Below are 18,327 nucleotides of genomic sequence, written 5' to 3'. Positions count from 1 at the left end.
TCGCTCCCAATCTCTCATCTGGCATGGCCTCCCTTTTCTCAGGGCTCCCTCATGAGCTGCCCTCTGCCCCTAGAGACTGCTTTCCAGAGCTGAGGCAACTGAGAGACCTGCCCAGGGGGAGGCAGTGGGCAACAGGTAAGGAAGCACCGAGAGGGCAGAACAAAGGAGGTGGCCGGCCTTTGGCTCAGGATGGGAACAAACAGTGGGAGAGAGGCCGGTCGGCCAGGCGGGAGATGGGGCAGGCAAGGAGGCAGCCATCAGGGAATTTACTGCCCAAAGGTAGGATGAGTCGGCTTGGAATGGGCATGTGGAGCAGGCAGAGGATAAGGCAGGAGGGGTTAATGACTTTTCCTTTTATAGAAGGAGGATCCAGGGTGGCACCTCCTCTTCTCTAACACTCCCTCTCTCCCTCGGGCTCCCCCGTTCCTGAGTTACCACTACCCACACCCTCCAAAGCCCGGAACAGCCATTCCGCCTCCATTCCCCCCAGGGCTCCCCCTCCCCACTTCCTGGCTCCCCATTCCCCTGGCCCAGCTCCCAGTAGCTTCCCCCAGGCTCTTGGCCCTGTTCCTGCCCACTCCCAACTGCCCTAAAACCCTCCCCCAGCCCCAAGTCAGCCAGCCCCCAGCACAGAAAGACTTGCTGTCTCAGGAACCCAGATGCACCCAAAGTCAACCCATCCTAGGGAATCCCCCCACCTGGCTCCCTCCTTTGGCCTCACATTGCCCCGAGAACACAACTGTTCCCGGAATATCTAGTAATCTTTTATTTCTCACTGCCCATGAGACACGGACAGGACAGGGTGGAGGCAGGACTGTGTGTATAGGGAAATTAGGGTACTGAGAGGAACAGGAACCCAGTGCCTGGGGTGGGGAGAGTGCCTGGGGAGGAAGGGGCAGCATTCGGAGAAGGAAGTGGTTCTAGACGGGAGAGAACTCAGCAAAGAGGTCTGGGGGGGGGGGGGGGGTGGACTCTGGAGGCAAGGAAGCAAGGGGTACAGAAGGAGGGAAAATTTCTGCCCACCCCATGCTGTGGCCACTCCTTTCCCCAGGATATCCCCAGGAAAGAGAATGCAGTCAGCCGTGCCTTTCCTTTCCCAGAGGCAGATCACCTGCCCCTGCCCCCATTCCCCTATCCACTCTCTGCCTTGTCACCTCCTGTCTCCCAAATCATATCCGCCAGAACACTTCCTTTCCCCCTCCCTTCCTGCTCAGGTCACTAATACCTGCCCTGGTGCCCACCACTTCCGGAGTCGCCCACCACATGCCCTGACTCTGGCCCTAACTCTGGAGGGGGTTGGGGCTGCAGGAGTCAGACAAAGGACAGGAGACCAGAGGGGGCAGGGGCAAGAGGAGCCATCACCAGAGGACTCTTACTGCCCCCTTCCACCCCCCATCTGAGATGAGGACAAAGGGGGTGACTAAGCAATGAAAGACAAAGGGCCTCAGAATCAGAGCAGCAGCGTGTGGGGGTGTCGGCCGCAGGGAGAGGGCACAAAAGATGTAGTGTCCTAGGTAGCCCCCCAGGAGCCCTCACCCCGGTGCCAGCTCAAGTTGCCTCCAAGGCCAAGCAGCCCAGACTCGACCCTGACTTCTCCTGGGGCTGGATTAGGGTAAAGAAATGCAGTTCCCCCCCAAAACATTCACTGTGTCCAACTACAGGGGAAGAGAAGGCCCAGGGAAAGGGTGGGGGGGGACGAGGGAGGCAGAGCCTCTGCCTGGCTGCCCAGTCCACCCCGGGGCCACACATTCACTGTGTCCAACTACAGGGGAAGAGAAGGCCCAGGGAAAGGGTGGGGGGGGACGAGGGAGGCAGAGCCTCTGCCTGGCTGCCCAGTCCACCCCGGGGCCGGGCCCAGTCAGTTCCCACAGCCAGGGATGTGGCCCCACCCTTTGGTATGGTTCCCATTAGGTCAACTCCCAGGCTAGAAGTCTGGCTTTCCTCTCTTTCTCCACAGCTAAGAATTCCCTGCCTCTGCCACTTTCCTGGTCCGTCGGCCCCACCCTGCTGCACTGCTGGTGGGCTCTCAGGGACCCTGGTGCGGGGAGGGGGAGAGATTTGGGGAAGGCCTCCTTCCAGGCTCAGAGTGGGAGGGATGTGCAAACTCAGCGGGTGGCCCAGCGGGAGCTGGGTTTGGAGGCACAAGGAGAGAACAGAACCGGCCTCCAAGGCTGCAAAACGCTTTGTCTGTTCCATACGGGGCTGGGATCGGACTCCTGGTGGTACTACATCTCTACGCCGTCGCCAGGGGCCAGGACTAAGGCGGGGTCGGAAAGACCGGAGGGAAAAAGGGCTGACCCCCAGGGAAGTGGGGTGTGAGGCATCTCTCAGGTCGCTTCCCGGGTCTGCCATTCTGCAGCTTCTGGAAGCCTGGCAGGCATCAGGGTCACCCACAGGGGGCCTCCCCGCCTCTTGGCCGAGGTGGCTCCTACACACCCAGCAGCCCACTCCAGTGCTGGTGGCCTTGGCGTCCTCCTCGGTTTTCATTGGGGTTTGGCGGGAGCTCTCGGGCCCGCCCAGCCCCGCTTGGGCCCCCTCTTCCCTAACCCACTCAGGCCGTCTGGAAACGAGCTGGCTTTCCCCGCTCCGAATCTCTTGGCAAAGCCTGGCGCTGCCCCGGGAGGGCCGGGCTCAGAAGCCGCCATCGGGAGCGGGGCTCGGGCAGGGGGCGGCCCCGGCGGGGCGCAGGGAAGCACCCGGGCGGGCGGGAGAGCGAGGGAGAGCCGGGCGGGCGGCAGGGCACACACAGAGGGTCCCGCGGGGGCCGCAAGCTGCTCCGGCTCCCGCCTCGGCGAGTCAGCCACGAGCCGCCAGGTGAACCGCGCCCCGCCGCCGCTCTGAGAGCGAAAGTGAAGCCCTGGCGCCGAACCCGGATGTAGTCGGCGGGCGCCCGCGACCCTGCCAGCTTCCAAGAGGGCCGCCCCGTGGCGCCAATGGGCGGGAAGCCCGCGAGGCGGCGCGCAGGAAGCACTTCCGCCCGTTCTCCTTCCCGCAGTCCGCGGCGGGGCAAGATGGCGGCGCTCAGGGCTCTGCGCAGCCTCCGCGGCGTCGCGGCCCAGGCGCTGCGGTCCGGGGTCGGGGGCCGGCTGCCCGTTCAGCCCAGCAGGTGAGACTCCGGGCAGCCCTCGACGCGCAGCCCTCGAGGCCAGGGTTTCTCGGGTCTGGGGTCTCCGCGGGCCCTGTGACCTCCCCCGCCCCCCCCTCCAGGAAAGAATGACCCGGGCCGGTGACCCCCTCGCCCGGGCCTTCTGTCTCGGGCTCCAGGATGCAGTGGCGCCCGCCCTGGCCGAGGGAGGAAAGAGGGTCTCGAGCTCTTTCTGCCAGGGGTGAAATCAGCGGAGGGGCGCCCGTGCCCTTGAACGTTAGTGATAGTGTCACCTTCCCCCTGTGCCTTGCTGCTTCTCCCGAACCTCATCACGGGTGGCGTGTGACTGCTGAAAAGTCTCGTTAGACGAGAAGAGGGAAGCACTGTTGCTGGAGATAAAGGAGGAGCACAAGCCAAGACACCTCCCTTGTCCCCGCGTCGGTCCCAGGGCATCCCTCGGGTCTTACCTGGGCCGAGCCGCGGAGCCAGCATGCCCCTCCCCCGCCATGCACCGGCCCGGGAGACCTCTTAGAATAAGCACCTTTCTAGCGTTCATATTCACCAAGGTGGAAAGAAGAATATGATGAGAAGTGGAAGGAATTAGAATCCCTAACCTTGCATGCCCAGGAGTGACCAGGAATTAGGCCGTTAGTAGCAATGGGGCCTCTAGAGGTCCAGCTCGTTCTGCCTAAGCTACGCTGTGTGTCAGTCACTTGGCTTTGGAGAAGCCCAGGCACTTCCCTGGGCCCACCTGAGAGTGAACGGGAACAGAGGAACCAAGCCCTGTTGAGGCCCCTGTGTCCAGGATCTGCCTTTAACTCCCTAGAGGTTCTCGGCAATGGCAGCCAGATATGGAATGGGCAGAGCAGTTTGGGGGAGCGGTCATGTACCCCACCAAGGAAACGGCCCACTGGAAGCCTCCGCCTTGGAATGGTGAGTTCCCAGAGCTCCTGTCCCAACTCAACACCCATCCCTGCCCCACGCTGTTTTCCAAATGCTCTTGAGCTCTCTGTCAAGGCAAGTTTTAGCAACCCCCCTGCCCCGTGCCATTTTTGCTGATTTTACTAGCAATGCCACAGACACGGTAACAGTGATAGGAGGGCAGGTATCTGTCAAGCAGAGAAGGAAAGGAAGAACATTCCGGGAGAAAAAGAGTAGGTCCCAGTCAACCCTTGAAGGTCCCTACCAGATTTATCTTTCTCCCTGCAGCTTTTTTCCAGAGGTTCAGTATATTTCCATGTCCCTTGGTAGCCAAGGTGGTTTTTCAAACCTTCAAAGGCACTGCTGGTTGCTTTTCAAAAACGTCACGGTAACAATAGCTGAGTGCTTCCCAGGTGTCAGGAGTTTTGTATGACTTCTTGCACTTAGTCCTTGCGACAACTCCATGAGAATGATGCCAGTATTGTACCGCTTTGGAGGAAATTAGGGCGCAGGGAGACTAAAACTTGATCAAGGACACATAATTGGATTTGTGTCTGGGTCTGTGCGACTCCAAAGCTCATGGTGAAGGGTTTGCGTTGCAAAGTTAAGCTCTGGCTTCAAACCTCAACTCTCCATGTACCAGTGAATAAAGCGGCTATCTCACCGCATCACTGTAAGGATTAAGTGAGATTGTAACGTGGACCGGTTAGTGTAGTGACTGGCACATGGTAAGTTCCTCCGTAAGTATTGTTATTAACGGATACTGATAATTGAGCCACTACACCCTACTGCCTGCCAGCACTAATCTGTCTCTGTGTAGGTGAGAGTTTCACAGATACTTCCTTGTTTCTGAGATTTGATCTTTGTTGATTCCATAGCCTGGGATGCTCTCCTCTGCCTATTTGAATCATTCCCTGTATTTAAGAACCAGCTCTTGGGGCGCCTGTGTGGCTCAGTCGGTTAAGCCCCGCGACTTGGGCTCAGGCCATGATCTCACAGTCCGTGAGTTCGAGCCCCACATCGGGCTTTGTGCTGATAGCTCGGAGCCTGAAGCCTGCTTCGGATTCCGTGTCTCCCTCTCTCTCTCCGCCTGTCTCCCACTTGCACTCTGCCTCTTTCTCAAAGATAAATAAATGTTAAAAGTTAAAAAAAAAACACAAAAACCAACCCTAAAAACCAGCTCAGATCCTGCCTTCGTGAATTCTTCACAGTATTCTTTTCTTCCTTTAAATGTTTAACAGCTAAGCCACTTAGTTGGTAACTCCGTTACTGGTTTCTCACGTGTACTTATTTCCCAAATTAAATTGTATGCTTTTTGAGGGTAACAGCTGTCATTCGGTGGTAGCAAGAACTAAATAGACATTTCCTGAGTAGTTGGGCATTCATCAGATAGATTTGGAAGGCAGGGTATCGTGGTGGTTAAGAGCGTGGACCCCGAGGGGCGCCTCAGTGGCTCAGTTGTTTGAACATCTGACTCTTGACTTCCGCTCAGGTCATGATCCCACGGTTCGTGAGGTTGAGCCCTGCGTCAGGCTCTGCGCTGACAGCGTGGGATTCTCTCTCCTCCTCCTCCTCTTTCTCTCTCTCTCTCTCTCTCTCTCTCTCTCAAAATAAACACACTTAAAAAAAAAAAAAAAAAGCTGAACGAGCTGAGCTAAATCCTGGCTCTGCCACTTGCTAGCTGTCTGAGAAATCATTTAGCTTCTCTGGCCTCAGCTTCCCCAATAAGATAAAGATAATAATAGAATGTACTACTCGTATGGTTATTAGGGGAATTAAGTTAATGAAAATCAGTGAAGAGCTTAGGTTGGTGGTTGGTACCCAGTAAGAGCTATACAAGTGTTATCGGTATTATCTTTAAAAAGGTCTGGCGGGGGGGGCACCTGGGTGGCTCAGTCTGTTAAGTGTCCGACTTCGGCTCAAGTCCTGATCTCACGGTGCGTGGGTTCGAGCCCCGCGGCAGGCTCTGTGCTGACAGCTTAGAGCCTGGAACCTGCTTTGGATTCTGTGTCTCCCTCTCTCTCTGCTCCTCCTCTGCTCGTTCTCTCTCTCTCTCTCTCTCTCTCTCTCTCTCTCTCTCTCTCTCTCAAAAATAAATAAACATTAAAAAAAGAAAAGGACTCTGGGAAACATGGAAGGGCGAGATTTGGGTGCCTGGGTGGCTCCGTCGGTTAAGTGTCCCAACTCTTGATTTCGGCTCAGATCATGATCTCACAGTTGGTGAGTTCAAGCCCCACATTGGGCTCAGTGCTGGCAGCATGGAGTCTGCTTGGGATTCTCTCTCTCTCTCTCTCTCTCTCTCTCTCTCTGCCCCTCCCCCACTGGTGCCTTCTCTGTCTCTGAAAAGTAAATAAACTCTAACGGAAAAAGAAAGAGCAAGGTTTGTGCGTGGTCCCCCCTCATGAGAAAAATCTCGATCTCCCTTCCCGTTTTTCCGTGTGGTGGTCTTCTTCCCCGTTATGTTGGCAGTTGGGAAGTTAACAAGGTGTGGATTGGTGAGGTGAAAGAGGCTGACTCCTTGCTGTCTCCGGGGAGTCACCATTTGGCTCTGAACTATTTCCTACTTCTCAGATGTGGACCCTCCAAAGGACACAATGGTGACGAACCTGACCCTGAACTTTGGGCCCCAGCACCCAGCAGCCCATGGAGTCCTGCGACTAGTGATGGAGTTGAGTGGGGAGATGGTGCGCAAGTGTGACCCCCACATCGGGCTGCTGCACCGAGGAACCGAGAAGCTCATTGAATACAAGACCTATCTGCAGGTGTGAGGGCGAACAGGGGCCTGCCGACGGGACCTAGGCCTGCTGTGGCCTGGGGCATTGCCAGGTTGCTGCCCCCAAAACCCCCGGGGGAGGAGGGTGTTGAGGATGCAAGGACCGTTTTGGTTGGAGGACGGAGGGACGTGGCAAGGGATGTTTGAAATCCATCCAGATCTGGTTTATCCAGCAGAAATGCTTTGGAGCCGGAACTACACCACCGGCTTTTCTCCGGCTGACTTAGCTGACCCCTTTGCCCTTTTTCAAGTGCCTCAGTTTCCCTGTTCTTATCATACCAATACGTCAAAGCCGCGATCCCTGGGGGCAGGGAAAGGGGGGAGAGACGTCAGTTCCCTAGGACGAACAGCCGATTCTCGTATCTTCCGGCTGTCTTAAGTTTGTTTTTGAAACACTCAGTGAGTCAGAGTGACCGAGAGAGAGTTTGTGGCAGTGTGCCATGTTTCAGGAGAGCTGTGTGACCCCCAGTGGTGAGGGTCAGGTTTGAAGGAGTCGGAGCTGGGGTGAGCATCTGAAAGTTTTGTCTTCGTGTCATGAGGAGAGGGCTTGATGACACAGGGTGACGGGGTTAGCACAGAGCCAGCTGACTAGACTGCGCTGCCCCCCGAGAGTCCAGGCACTGATGGTTTCTGGTCCCAGAGACCGTGGAGCTAAACGGTGCGGCACTAACCCGCGTCACAGTGACATCAGGACAAGAACTGGCTGTCCCCGAGAGGGCCGTCGTAGCCCCGCCCCCTTCCTGGAAGCTGAAGCTGGTTCAGTGGTTCGGCAGACAGCTAGACTTGGCTTTCTTGGTGTCCCGGGGAAGGAACCCTTTCTCCCCAACTGTTCCCGCCAGAAGCCAATCCAGTCCTTCTCAGGGCCCTGTCTTCCTGAAATCTCTCACTCACCCGATCACTCTGGCAGACTTGTGGGCCAGAGGAGCGTTGGCTGTGGTGTGCCGGGGCCAGCTCAAGCCTGCTCGCCAGAACAGAGTGTTATGTTTCCGGGCATTTTGTGAGCCAGTTGTTAAACGTAGCCATTACTGAAAATTAAATGATCTTGGCTTACACTTGATTGATTGATTGATTGATTTTTTAATAATTTTTTTTAACGTTTTATTTATTTTTGAGACAGGGAGAGACAGAGCATGAACGGGGGAGGGTCAGAGAGAGGGAGACACAGAATCTGAAACAGGCTCCAGGGGGGGCACCTGGGTGGCTCAGTCGGTTAAGCGGCTGACTTCGGCTCGGGTCATGATCTCACGGTCCGTGAGTTTGAGCCCCGCGTCGGGCTCTGTGCCGACAGCTCGGAGCCTGGAGCCTGTTTCGGATTCTGTGTCTCCCTCTCTCTGACCCTTCCCTGTTCATGCTCTGTCTCTCTCTGTCTCAAAAATAAATAAATGTTAAAAAAAAAAAAAAAATTAAAGAAAAAGAAACAGGCTCCAGGATCTGAGCTGTCAGCACAGAGCCCAACGCGGGGCTCGAACTCACGGACCGCGAGATCATGACCTGAGCCGAAGTCGGCCGCTTAACCGACTGAGCCACCCAGGCGCCCCTTGGCTTATGATTTAATAAATTATATCAAAAGCCAGGGTAAGAAGTACTCAAAGCTCATCATTTTCTTATTTGACTCCTCTGTGCTCCTAAGTGATTTTATTGTCTCTGCATGGCAGAGACTGTGCTCCCCTGCCCAGTGCTGTGCTCAGTTATGTAACGTTGGTAGCTTAAAGCTGGCCCTGCTGGAGTATTTTCACCGTGGAAATGGGCACACGCAACAAATCACCCCTTCAGAGATTTGACTTTTCAAGAAACATTTACCAGCATGCTGCTGGATATCGGGTGCTGCCTTGTTTAGCTCCTGAGACTAGAAGGCTAATGCAGCGTTGACTTTTGATGCCCACTGAGAGCGATGCTTTTTGGCAGGCAGTCTGAGGGCTCCTGGCCTGTCAGGTGTGACCCAGGCTCTTCCTTCTCCCCAGGCTCTTCCGTACTTTGACCGGCTAGACTATGTGTCCATGATGTGTAATGAGCAGGCCTACTCACTGGCTGTGGAGAAGTTGCTCAATATCCAGCCTCCGCCCCGGGCACAGTGGATCCGAGGTATGCCCGTCTCCTTCCTGTGGCCCCGCTGTGAGCGCAGCCTAGTGCCCCTCCCGCACCATTCCCATCGTGGGAGCATCCAACCCAGGCTTAGTTTGCAGACCCTAGACGCTGCCCAGAACTGCTGTGTCCACTCGCTGTCGATCCTCCCGCTGTCTTCCTGTCTCTACAGTGCTGTTTGGAGAAATCACACGGCTTTTGAACCACATTATGGCTGTGACCACACATGCCCTGGACATTGGGGCTATGACCCCTTTCTTCTGGATGTTTGAAGAGAGGGAGAAGGTAAGAGAAGGAGGAAAGGATAGGATAGGCAGGGAGGTACAGGAAGTGGAGAAGGTAGGAAGGAGCCAGGGGATGGAAAGGAGACAGACGAAGAACATGTAGAGGAAGAAGGTGTATTTAACTTGGGTTCTGTCCTTGAGGAACTCTGTGTCGTGAGGGGTTGGTTGCGCACAAGAAGGCAGAGGGCAGGGGAGCGGACCACCATGTTGCTGGACTTAGGGGCCCAGGACTTTGTCACTAATTCCCAGTGTGTCCTATCAAGATGTTTGAATTCTACGAGCGCGTGTCTGGGGCTCGGATGCACGCTGCCTACGTCCGGCCAGGAGGTGTGCACCAGGTGAGCGGACTCCCCTGCCTTCTTGAACTTTCAGTCCATGCCTGTATCCTCTGTGGCCACTGGAGGGCAGCCCCGGCTGATGGAAACGCCAACCCTGTAGCCCTGGGGCAGGGAGGCTGAGCTGTACTCTCTGTCCTTCTCCGTTTGGCTTCTAGGACCTACCCCTTGGGCTTATGGATGACATTTATGAGTTTTCTAAGAACTTCTCACTTCGGATTGATGAGTTGGAAGAGGTAAGGTAGGAACTGGTGGGAAGAGTCCCTCTTTTCCTCTCAAGAGAGGCTTGTGGGCTTTAGTGTATGTGCTGCCGAAGCAGCTTGTGGGTTTTAGTCCCTAGTTGTAAAGAGATACAGAGGCGTTTATTTGGAGGGAGGTGTGGAGGGTGTTCACGCGCCGGTTTTCTTGATCGATAGATGCTGACCAACAACAGGATCTGGCGAAATCGGACAGTCGACATTGGGGTCGTAACAGCCGAAGACGCACTTAACTATGGATTTAGGTGGGAGGAATGACTTCTCTCCTTAGGGGGTGCCGGGGGGCGGGGGGGCTCGGTCGGCTAAGCGTCCAACTCGGTTTTGTCTCCAGTCACGATCTCACGGTTTGTGAGTTCGAGCCCCGCGTCGGGCTCTGCACTGACAGCGCGGAGCCTGCTTGGGATCCTCTCCCTCTGCCCCCTCCCCTGCTCTCTTGCACACTCTCTCTCTCTCTTTCTCTCTCAAAATAAATATTTAAAAAAAAAAAAAAAAAAAAGACTTCTCTCCTTGGGCACGGGGTAGTTCCAGCCTGATATCTTGGCTTCGGGAAGGTGTGGCGCCTTCCGGGCCAAGCTCCGAGCGTGGGGGCGGAAGAAAGCGCGCCTCCTCTCTTGGTCTGTGGAAAGTGACCCTTGTTCCCATCGTGCCCCACAGTGGCGTGATGCTGCGGGGCTCAGGCATCCAGTGGGACCTGCGGAAGACCCAGCCCTATGATGTTTACGACCAGGTGGACTTTGATGTTCCTATAGGCTCTCGAGGGGACTGCTACGACAGGTAAGGCCCATGTCCCCTCGGCTCATGTTCTAGCTGCTTCCCCTCGTCTGACTTGTCTCTTGGCTACTTTCTTTATGCCCATATTTTCCCATATCTGCTAGAGCTCTTGTGTCTGTTAAACAAGGTGGTTTTTTGAAGCACCTTCACGGGTGTACATCTCATTTTGCCCTCATCCTCGTGTTTTTTTTATTTTATTTTATTATTATTTTTTTTTAATTTTCTTTTTTTCAACGTTATTTATTTTTTTGGGGACAGAGAGAGACAGAGCATGAACGGGGGAGGGGCAGAGAGAGAGGGAGACACAGAATCGGAAACAGGCTCCAGGCTCTGAGCCATCAGCCCAGAGCCTGACGCGGGGCTCAAACTCACGGACCGCGAGATCGTGACCTGGCTGAAGTTGGACGCTTAACCGACTGCGCCACCCAGGTGCCCCCTCATCCTCGTGTTTTAGATGGAACTAGTTTTGGCTGAGAAAGCCGAGGCATAAAAAAGGGAGCGATCGGCCTGGATTATCCTGTTAGTGGGGGTTGAGACTAGAATCCTCCTGACCCGGGGCTCTTGCCACCAGAGTCTAAGCTTCACGTTCCATTCTTGTTTGCTGACCCTGAATGAGATTTGCTTGTTTTCTTTTTGAGTCAATTTGGCCCTTACCCATTATGCGGTCCAAGAAGTGTCTAAGAGGGCAATTGAAGAGGGAAGTACTGCAGGGCACGGTAGGGGGAGGAGATCAGGAGAGGACAGGGGGCAGGAGCCAGTACCAGAACCAGAAGACTGTAGGTTTTACCTGGGGCCAAGCCAAGCAGAGATCCCGCACTAGGAGAAAAGAGGAAGGGGAAAAAGTCAGCCAGCCCTTTGCGGGTCAGCCACGGGTGTCCTTCCCGGCCTCACGTCCCGTGCCCTGACCGGTCCTCTCTCGCTCTGAGCCTGTCTCATCCACCCCAGGTACCTGTGTCGGGTAGAGGAGATGCGCCAGTCCCTTCGAATCATCTTGCAGTGTCTCAACAAGATGCCTCCTGGGGAGATCAAGGTCGATGATGCCAAAGTGTCTCCGCCTAAGCGAGCAGAGATGAAGGTTGGCCCCGGGAAGAGGGCAAAGGGAAAGGGGCCAGCATCCAGGGAGGGGTACCTTCAGATGACCTCCTCCTCCTCAGTTTTCCTTTTTGGAAGAATTCGCCATATGAGTCTCAACCTCCCGTAGCCTCCTCTGTCACTCTGTCTTCTCTGCTTTCTCGCTCGCTGTGTGGGTTTTAGTTTCCCCGAGGGTAGAGGTTATTTTCTGTGCTGGGGAGGGGGAGGCCCGGGAAACCTTTGGACCGGCTCACCAATGCTCCCTTTTTCCTCTTTCCAGACTTCCATGGAATCACTGATCCACCACTTTAAGTTGTATACAGAGGGCTACCAGGTTCCCCCGGGGGCCACGTACACCGCCATCGAGGCTCCTAAGGTGAGGAGGGACAGGGAAGGATAAGGCTGTCTGTGCGCTGGGGGACCGGAGACAGATGGCCAAGTAGCTGCTTGGTCACCAGCGCGAGAGAGGACACGCGGGCCAATAGAGAGGTTTTCTGGGCAGAGGGGAGCGTTCTTCCTGTTAACGGAGGCAGCGACCTTTCTTCCTTGGACAGGGAGAGTTCGGGGTGTACCTGGTGTCCGATGGCAGTAGCCGCCCTTACCGATGCAAGATCAAGGCTCCTGGTTTCGCCCACCTGGTAAGAACCGACCCCGGTGACTCTCCCTCCAGTAGAGGAGTCCGTGATCTCTGACCTTGGTTGAGATTTTCACTCGCTTTCCTTGCTTCTCCTCCCACCCTGCTGATCTTGCCTAACGCGGCTGCTGTCTCAATCTCTCCAGGCCGGTTTGGACAAGATGTCAAAGGGACACATGCTGGCGGACGTTGTTGCCATCATAGGTACGCGGCCTGTCTTGTAACAGACATGCCACAGACGAGGGAGTTCGGGACTCTCATTGGGGGCGGAAAGCGAACACTTCCTGTTCGGCACAGACAATGGGCCCAGAGCCACATCCTCAATCTCCTGGGCACGGTGATGGGTTCTGGATTTTGGATAACACCGCGTTTTTCCTCCTCCCGTCGGTCTCTTAGGTACCCAAGATATTGTGTTCGGAGAAGTGGATCGGTGAGCAGGGGAACAGCGTTTGATCTCCCTGCCGGTCTGCATCCTCCTCGGAGCCTGGCCGTCTCTGGAAAGGGACTCTGTGTGTGTGTGTGTGTGTGTGTGTGTGTACACGTGCATGAACATTTAGCTGTCAGGCTTTCCGTGCATGTACCAGAAAAGGAGAAATTATAATAAATAAGCCGCCTTCCGGCCCCTGTGCCCAAACTTCTGGTGTGTCTTCCTCAGTATCTTCCTGCCTTTCACTTTGCTAGGAAACTCAAGAATGTTAATTAATTAACCCTGCTCTTCTCTCTGAGACTCGGTTCTTGGCAGTCTTTCCTGTTCCTCGCCACCCCCTTCTCTGACTCTTGTCCTTCCCACTTCTCCATTCCCCGTTTCCTCTTTTCCCCTCGGTTCCCCCCTGCCCAGAATTCGCTGCCTACACAAATTGGTAAACCCCTCTGCCTCTGCCCAAGTCCTGGGTCAAGCGTCCTGTGCAAGGGAAAAGGCTGTGGTGGGCTCTCAGGGAATTTGAAGGGACGGTTTATTCCAGATGTATCTGAACAGGGCGGGGGTGACGGCGGGTGGACGCGGTCTTTCTCAAGCGCGGGAGTCCCCCTTTCGCCTGGCGGCAGGGGCCTGGTCGCTGAAGGCCTGAGGCGCGAGAGCCCGTATCGAGCTCCCTCCGTCGGCCCTTCCGGGAGCCGCCCGGGCTCTAATGCAGGAAGGGGAAGGGGCCGAAGCTGGGGGAAGGCGGGGCAGGAAGGGGGGAACTCTGTGGTCAGGGAGCCACTCGCTGAGCACAGCTGCACAGTGCTGGCAGCGCGTCCGATCCCCGGCTCGCCGCCCTTCAGCTCCGGCCCAAGATGATTCCAGCCGTGCTCTTGATCGTCCTCCTTTCGGTGGAACAAGCAGGTGGGCGGGTTTGGTGCGGGACCGCGAGCCGGGCTCCGGGCTGGGAGTCGAGGGCACGCGTCTGGGGGCCGAGGCAGGGGCAGAGGGGGGCTGGCGGCGGGCAGGTGGGCGCGGGGCTCAGATGGACACCAAGGCCTTGAGGCTGGTCCCGTCTGGTCCCCATCGGGGTGCGAGAGTCCTGGTTCCCTCCGTCGTGGTCTGGACTTCTTCAGGATCGATAGCGGGCAAGGCTTCAGCGTGGCAGGGAATGGTTGTGTGATGTAGGGCCGGTCTGGGGAGAAGCTCCCTTCCCCATGATCAGCATTTCCTGTGTGGTGTCTTTGGGCCGGTCCGCTGGGAGGTGATCTCTAGCTGGTTAACGATACCGACAGAGCCCCTTCAGGAAGGCGGGAGCCCGTCCTTAGGCTTGGGAGTGAGGCAAGGACAACCAAAATAGACCCGTGTTCTGCCTCCGTGGGCCATCTCTGGCGTAGACCATTCTGCCAACAGCCGCCATGAGTGTGGGCAGCACTCGATGCCCGGCTCCGGAGGCCTGAGCACCGGCCAAGAGATGGGGGCAGATGTGGGGAGTTCTCAGCAGCTCTAGGTTTCCGGTCACTCAGTGTTCGTTCTTTCTCTTTCTTTCTTTCTTTCTTTCTTTCTTTCTTTTCTTTCTTTTCTTTCTTTCTTTTTTTCTTTCTTTCTTTCTTTTTTTCTTTCTCTTTTTCTTTCTTTAATGTTTATTCATTTTTGAGAGACAGAGACAGAGTGTGAGCAAGGGAGGGGCAGAGAGAGAGAGGGAGACACAGAATCTGAAACAGGCTCCAGGCTCTGAGCTGTCGGCACAGAACCCGACGCGGGGCTCGAACTCACAAACTGTGAGGTCCTGACCTGAGCCGAAGTCGGACACTCAACCGACCGAGCCACCCAGACCTTGTCACTCAGTTTCTTGATCCGCCACCCCTCGCTCGCTTTGGGCCGCCTGTGTGTATGGTTTTTGAAGAGGGTTGCCGCTGAGGCTTGGGGGGGGAGGGGGTGAGTGAAACGTCAGGGAGATGGGACATTGAAAGATTGGGGGGGGGGTGTCCAGCAGCGCCCCTGTGCAGCAGAGGGAGGGAGGGATTCCGTGACTGCCAGCATGCTGCCATGAGGCGAGAACGGAGCAGGGGCACTGAGGCAGAGGGAGGGGCACGAGCTCTGACAGCAGAGAGCCTGGAGTTGAGCTCCAGCTCTCTCCCTTCATCCTCTGGCCCTCCAGGAGTTAACTTAGCTCTTCCCAGCCTCAGTTTCTTCATTCATAAAATGGCAACCACGATGTCTCTCCCCCCCCCCCCCCCCCCCACGGGGTAGTTTTGAGATTTAGGCGGTATTGCGTGAAAGCGCGTCGGGGCATAGAAATTCCTCCACTGACCTCACTTGTGTGCCCACGAGCCCTTCAGGTAGGGGCTGAGGGCAGACGGGGGCTGGTGCTCAGACCCTATTTGTTTCTTTTAAGTTTTTATTATGTATTTTTGAGAGAGGGAGACACACAGAGCATGAGCAAGGGAGGGGCAGAGAGAGAGGGAGACACAGAATCCGAAGCGGGCTCCAAGCTCCGAGCGGTCAGCACAGCCCGACACCGGGCGCGAACCCGCGAACCTTGAGGTCATGACCCAAGCTGAAGTCAGACACTTAACCGACCGAGCCACCCAGGTGCCCCCCCACCTTGTTTGATTTTTGTTTTAAGTTTCTGTATTTATTTTGAGAGAGAGAAAAAAACCCAAGCAGGTTCCCCACCACCAGCACGGAGCCCCTCGCAGGGCTCAAACTCCCCAACCGCGAGACTGTGACCTGAGCCGAAATCAAGAGTCGGAGGCTTAAGTGACTGAGCCACCCAGGCGCCCCGCTGTTTGATTTTTTTTTTTTTTTTTGATTGCACAAAACTTCCTCTCTCCGCGGCCCAGAGTGAGTGAGTAACAGGGCAGAGTGTCCGGACTCGGAATCCAGCCTGCAGTCATCCCGCCGAGGCTGGGCCGAGACGCTCTCCCGGCCGTGCGCAGAGCCATCGGGATCTGTGAGGCCTAGGAGAGCAGACACCTGTTTTTCCACTTCGACGTGTCTTGCAGTGGGCCCGAGGGTGATGAGGCTGGGGCTCAGGGATAACCAATAGCTGCCTTCCCTCCCTTCCCCGGCTCACATCCTTCCTGTCCAGCCCTCAGCCACAGGTCACAGGACTCAGCAGAGACACTCCTGTGGTTTCTTCAGTGAAATTTGTCACCGCCTGTCCGTCACCCTGCCCCTCTGGGCTGAGGTTTCGGTCTCAGCCCAGTGAACTCGGATAAGTCCCTTGAGGGCTGTGAAGTGCTCAGTGGCGCCTGAGGAGCCCACAGCGCGAAGCCAGGGGGCTCGGCTCTTAGCGCCTACCTGGAGGGCGCCATCGAAGTGGTGCCCTCCGTGCTTCCTGTCCTAGCCCTGCCCTAGTGCGAGGGAGAAGAGGGTAAGCCGAGAGGAATAGGATCCAGAGAGGAAGCTCCAGTGTCTCTCTCCTCGGAGCCTCCCCGCCAGGCCCCGTCCTACCTGCCGGAGCCCTTTCCCTTACTGTCCCCTGGACGCCAGACCTTCCCTGATGCCCCGACCCCTCGGGCCCCCTCTATCCCCTCAGCCGCCCTGGGAGAGCCTCAGCTCTGCTATATCTTGGATGCCATCCTGTTCTTGTATGGTATCGTCCTCACCCTGCTCTACTGCCGACTCAAGGTAAGGCTGGGGGAGGCTCGGAGGGGGGAGAGGGCTGGCAAGAGGCATGGGAGGGCCGGCCGAGCAGCAGGGCTTTGAGGAGCGGGAGTGACAGGGGCTCCCCAAGAAGTTAGGAGGGACGGGGTTGGGCCACTAACTCTGCCGTTACTGATTACCTTTCCCCCACTCCAGATCCAGGTGCGGAAGGCGGCGATAGCCAGCTATGAGGTATGGACCCTTCCACGCGTGGGGGTCGGTTTGACGGCCTCTCGGCCTCGGGGTCCGCGGCCTCCGGGAGGGCGTGAGTCTCGGGTGCCGACCGGCACGAGCTTCAGAGCCCCCGCCCCCACACCCCATCCCTAGCCAAGTCACGAGTGGAATATTCGGCGGGTGACAAGGGAGGGTCACGTGGAGAGTGACCATGAGCACGGGCGGGTTGGATGTGGTGTGTTATGTGCGTTGGTGGCCATGTGGGCACGTGGCGTTCCTGCCCTGGAGTGTCGCTGCGAGGACCCTCCCGCCCCGGGAGCCTGCCACCTCCCCGGGAGGGGACGACGCTGCCTCGGGACCCTGAAGGAGGGGGCGGGTCTCTAATGCCTTTGCCCCTTTTGCCTCCTCAGAAATCAGATGGCATTTACACGGTGAGTGACCCTGTCTCCCTCCACCCCAGCCCCGGAAGTCGGCAGAAGAGGGTGGGATTTTGTGTGACTGTTGGAAGACACGGGGTCTGTGGGGGTGGGTGGGAGCCCTGACCATCCTCTGACCTCCCACCCCAGGGCCTGAGCACCCGGAACCAGGAGACTTATGAGACCCTGAAGCATGAGAAACCACCCCAGTAACTTTAGGACAGGTGCCCTTGGCCACATCCTTCCGCGCCTGTTCTCCTAGCCCTCATGGTCGGCGTCACACATGCCTCCCGTTAATGCCAGCTGACCCCGTCTCTGCAATGATGCTATGCCCGCCCCCCCTCCGCGCCCCGCCCCCCCCCCCCCCCCCCCCCGTTAATGTGCACACTGGTTCTTCCTCCCCGTCGAAGACCTGTGCTCAGATGCTAGTCATGAACGTTTATATTTTCGCCTCCCCTTCTTTCCTCCCCCTTCTCTTTCCCGTCTCCAACCCCCACTCGACAATGACAAGAGAGGACCACCAATAAAGCCGCCACAGACTGGACCCTATTTGTTCATTTACCACGTATTTATTCAGCCTCCACTGGGCACTAGGCTGGGTTCTGAAGATACCATTTTTAAGTAAACAGCCCCCCTTACAGAGCTCACAATCCCACAGACATCAGGCTGACCCTTGCCTGGTCAAAGGGACGAAAGCTGACTGTGGCGGCTGGGGCCGAGGCCGGGGGGTGGGCAGGAATGAGACCCCGGCCCCAGGTTCTCTGGCACGGAGCTCGAACAGGGAGTGAAGTGTTGGGAGTCTGGGCCCATTTAGAAACATTGGAACCCAAGAAACGACGCCCGCACCTGCTTTCCGTGTCTGGCAACTGAACCAAGGTCGGGTCGTGGAGAAGCCTGGCTGTCCAACCCTCCCCCCGCCGCCCCCCTCCCCCCAGATCGGAGTGGGCTTCAGGGAACAGCGTGGGGACCACCCGCAATGCACACATACGCGGGCAGTGGCATGGCTGAAAAGCCAAAACCAAACATGCAGGATAATGGTGTGACAGAGCCTTGGAAGGTTTCACGGGAACAGTGGGTTTTCGGCGCGTCTGGGGCAAGAGGGACCTCAGAGGGCCGGGCCGGGGGTGCGGGTGGGTGAAGCAAAGGGGAGCAAATTGGGTCTAGATGGGGGGAGGGCAGCTCCTCCGAGCACGTAGGCGGGTGGCCGGGGCCTCACCCTTGTCAGTCCCCGTCCTGCTTGTGGCTGTGCCAGGAGGGCAGGATTTCCTGTGGTGTCTGAATCCCACCAGATGCTGCCACTCCTACCTGTGACCCGGAAGCCCTGTCAGAGTAGGACTACCCTGGCACCCCCCGTGTTGGGGAAGACTGTGCACCACGCAGCGACTCACCCTGTTGAGAGTGTTTCCCAGCCTGCTTGTAGTATTTCATCTGGTCAGTAACCCGGTGGGGGGGGGGGGGCGGGGAGGGGGTTCA

General features: G+C 56.9%; 2 protein-coding genes across 3 annotated transcripts; both read left to right on the top strand.

The window, feature by feature from the left end:
* Positions 1–18: 18 nt before the first annotated feature.
* On the top strand, positions 19–12,847 carry NDUFS2 (NADH:ubiquinone oxidoreductase core subunit S2). 2 transcript variants are annotated; one of them, XM_047839982.1, is made up of 14 exons: positions 1,815–3,106; positions 3,912–4,018; positions 6,578–6,768; positions 8,741–8,861; positions 9,034–9,146; positions 9,409–9,483; positions 9,639–9,716; positions 9,897–9,982; positions 10,392–10,511; positions 11,454–11,583; positions 11,860–11,955; positions 12,134–12,217; positions 12,360–12,417; positions 12,610–12,847. In XM_047839982.1, exons 1-14 carry the CDS (start codon positions 2,934–2,936, stop codon positions 12,645–12,647), a joined length of 1,470 nt encoding a protein of 489 aa, XP_047695938.1. In that variant the 5' UTR covers positions 1,815–2,933; the 3' UTR covers positions 12,648–12,847. The 2 variants fall into 2 exon arrangements, with proteins under 2 accessions (XP_047695939.1, XP_047695938.1); XM_047839983.1 differs by lacking the exons at positions 1,815–3,106; positions 3,912–4,018 and adding an exon at positions 19–135.
* A 531-nt stretch (positions 12,848–13,378) lies between these two features.
* On the top strand, positions 13,379–17,398 carry FCER1G (Fc epsilon receptor Ig). The gene is made up of 5 exons (XM_047839999.1): positions 13,379–13,537; positions 16,158–16,249; positions 16,421–16,456; positions 16,849–16,869; positions 17,005–17,398. Exons 1-5 carry the CDS (start codon positions 13,489–13,491, stop codon positions 17,065–17,067), a joined length of 261 nt encoding a protein of 86 aa, XP_047695955.1. The 5' UTR covers positions 13,379–13,488; the 3' UTR covers positions 17,068–17,398.
* Positions 17,399–18,327: the final 929 nt, after the last annotated feature.

This window comes from Prionailurus viverrinus, chromosome F1 (genome assembly GCF_022837055.1).
Source record: "Prionailurus viverrinus isolate Anna chromosome F1, UM_Priviv_1.0, whole genome shotgun sequence".
NCBI classification, from domain to species: Eukaryota; Metazoa; Chordata; class Mammalia; order Carnivora; family Felidae; genus Prionailurus; species Prionailurus viverrinus.
The sequence above is the reverse complement of the archived record's forward strand: the minus strand, read 5'-3'. Positions and strand labels throughout refer to the sequence as shown.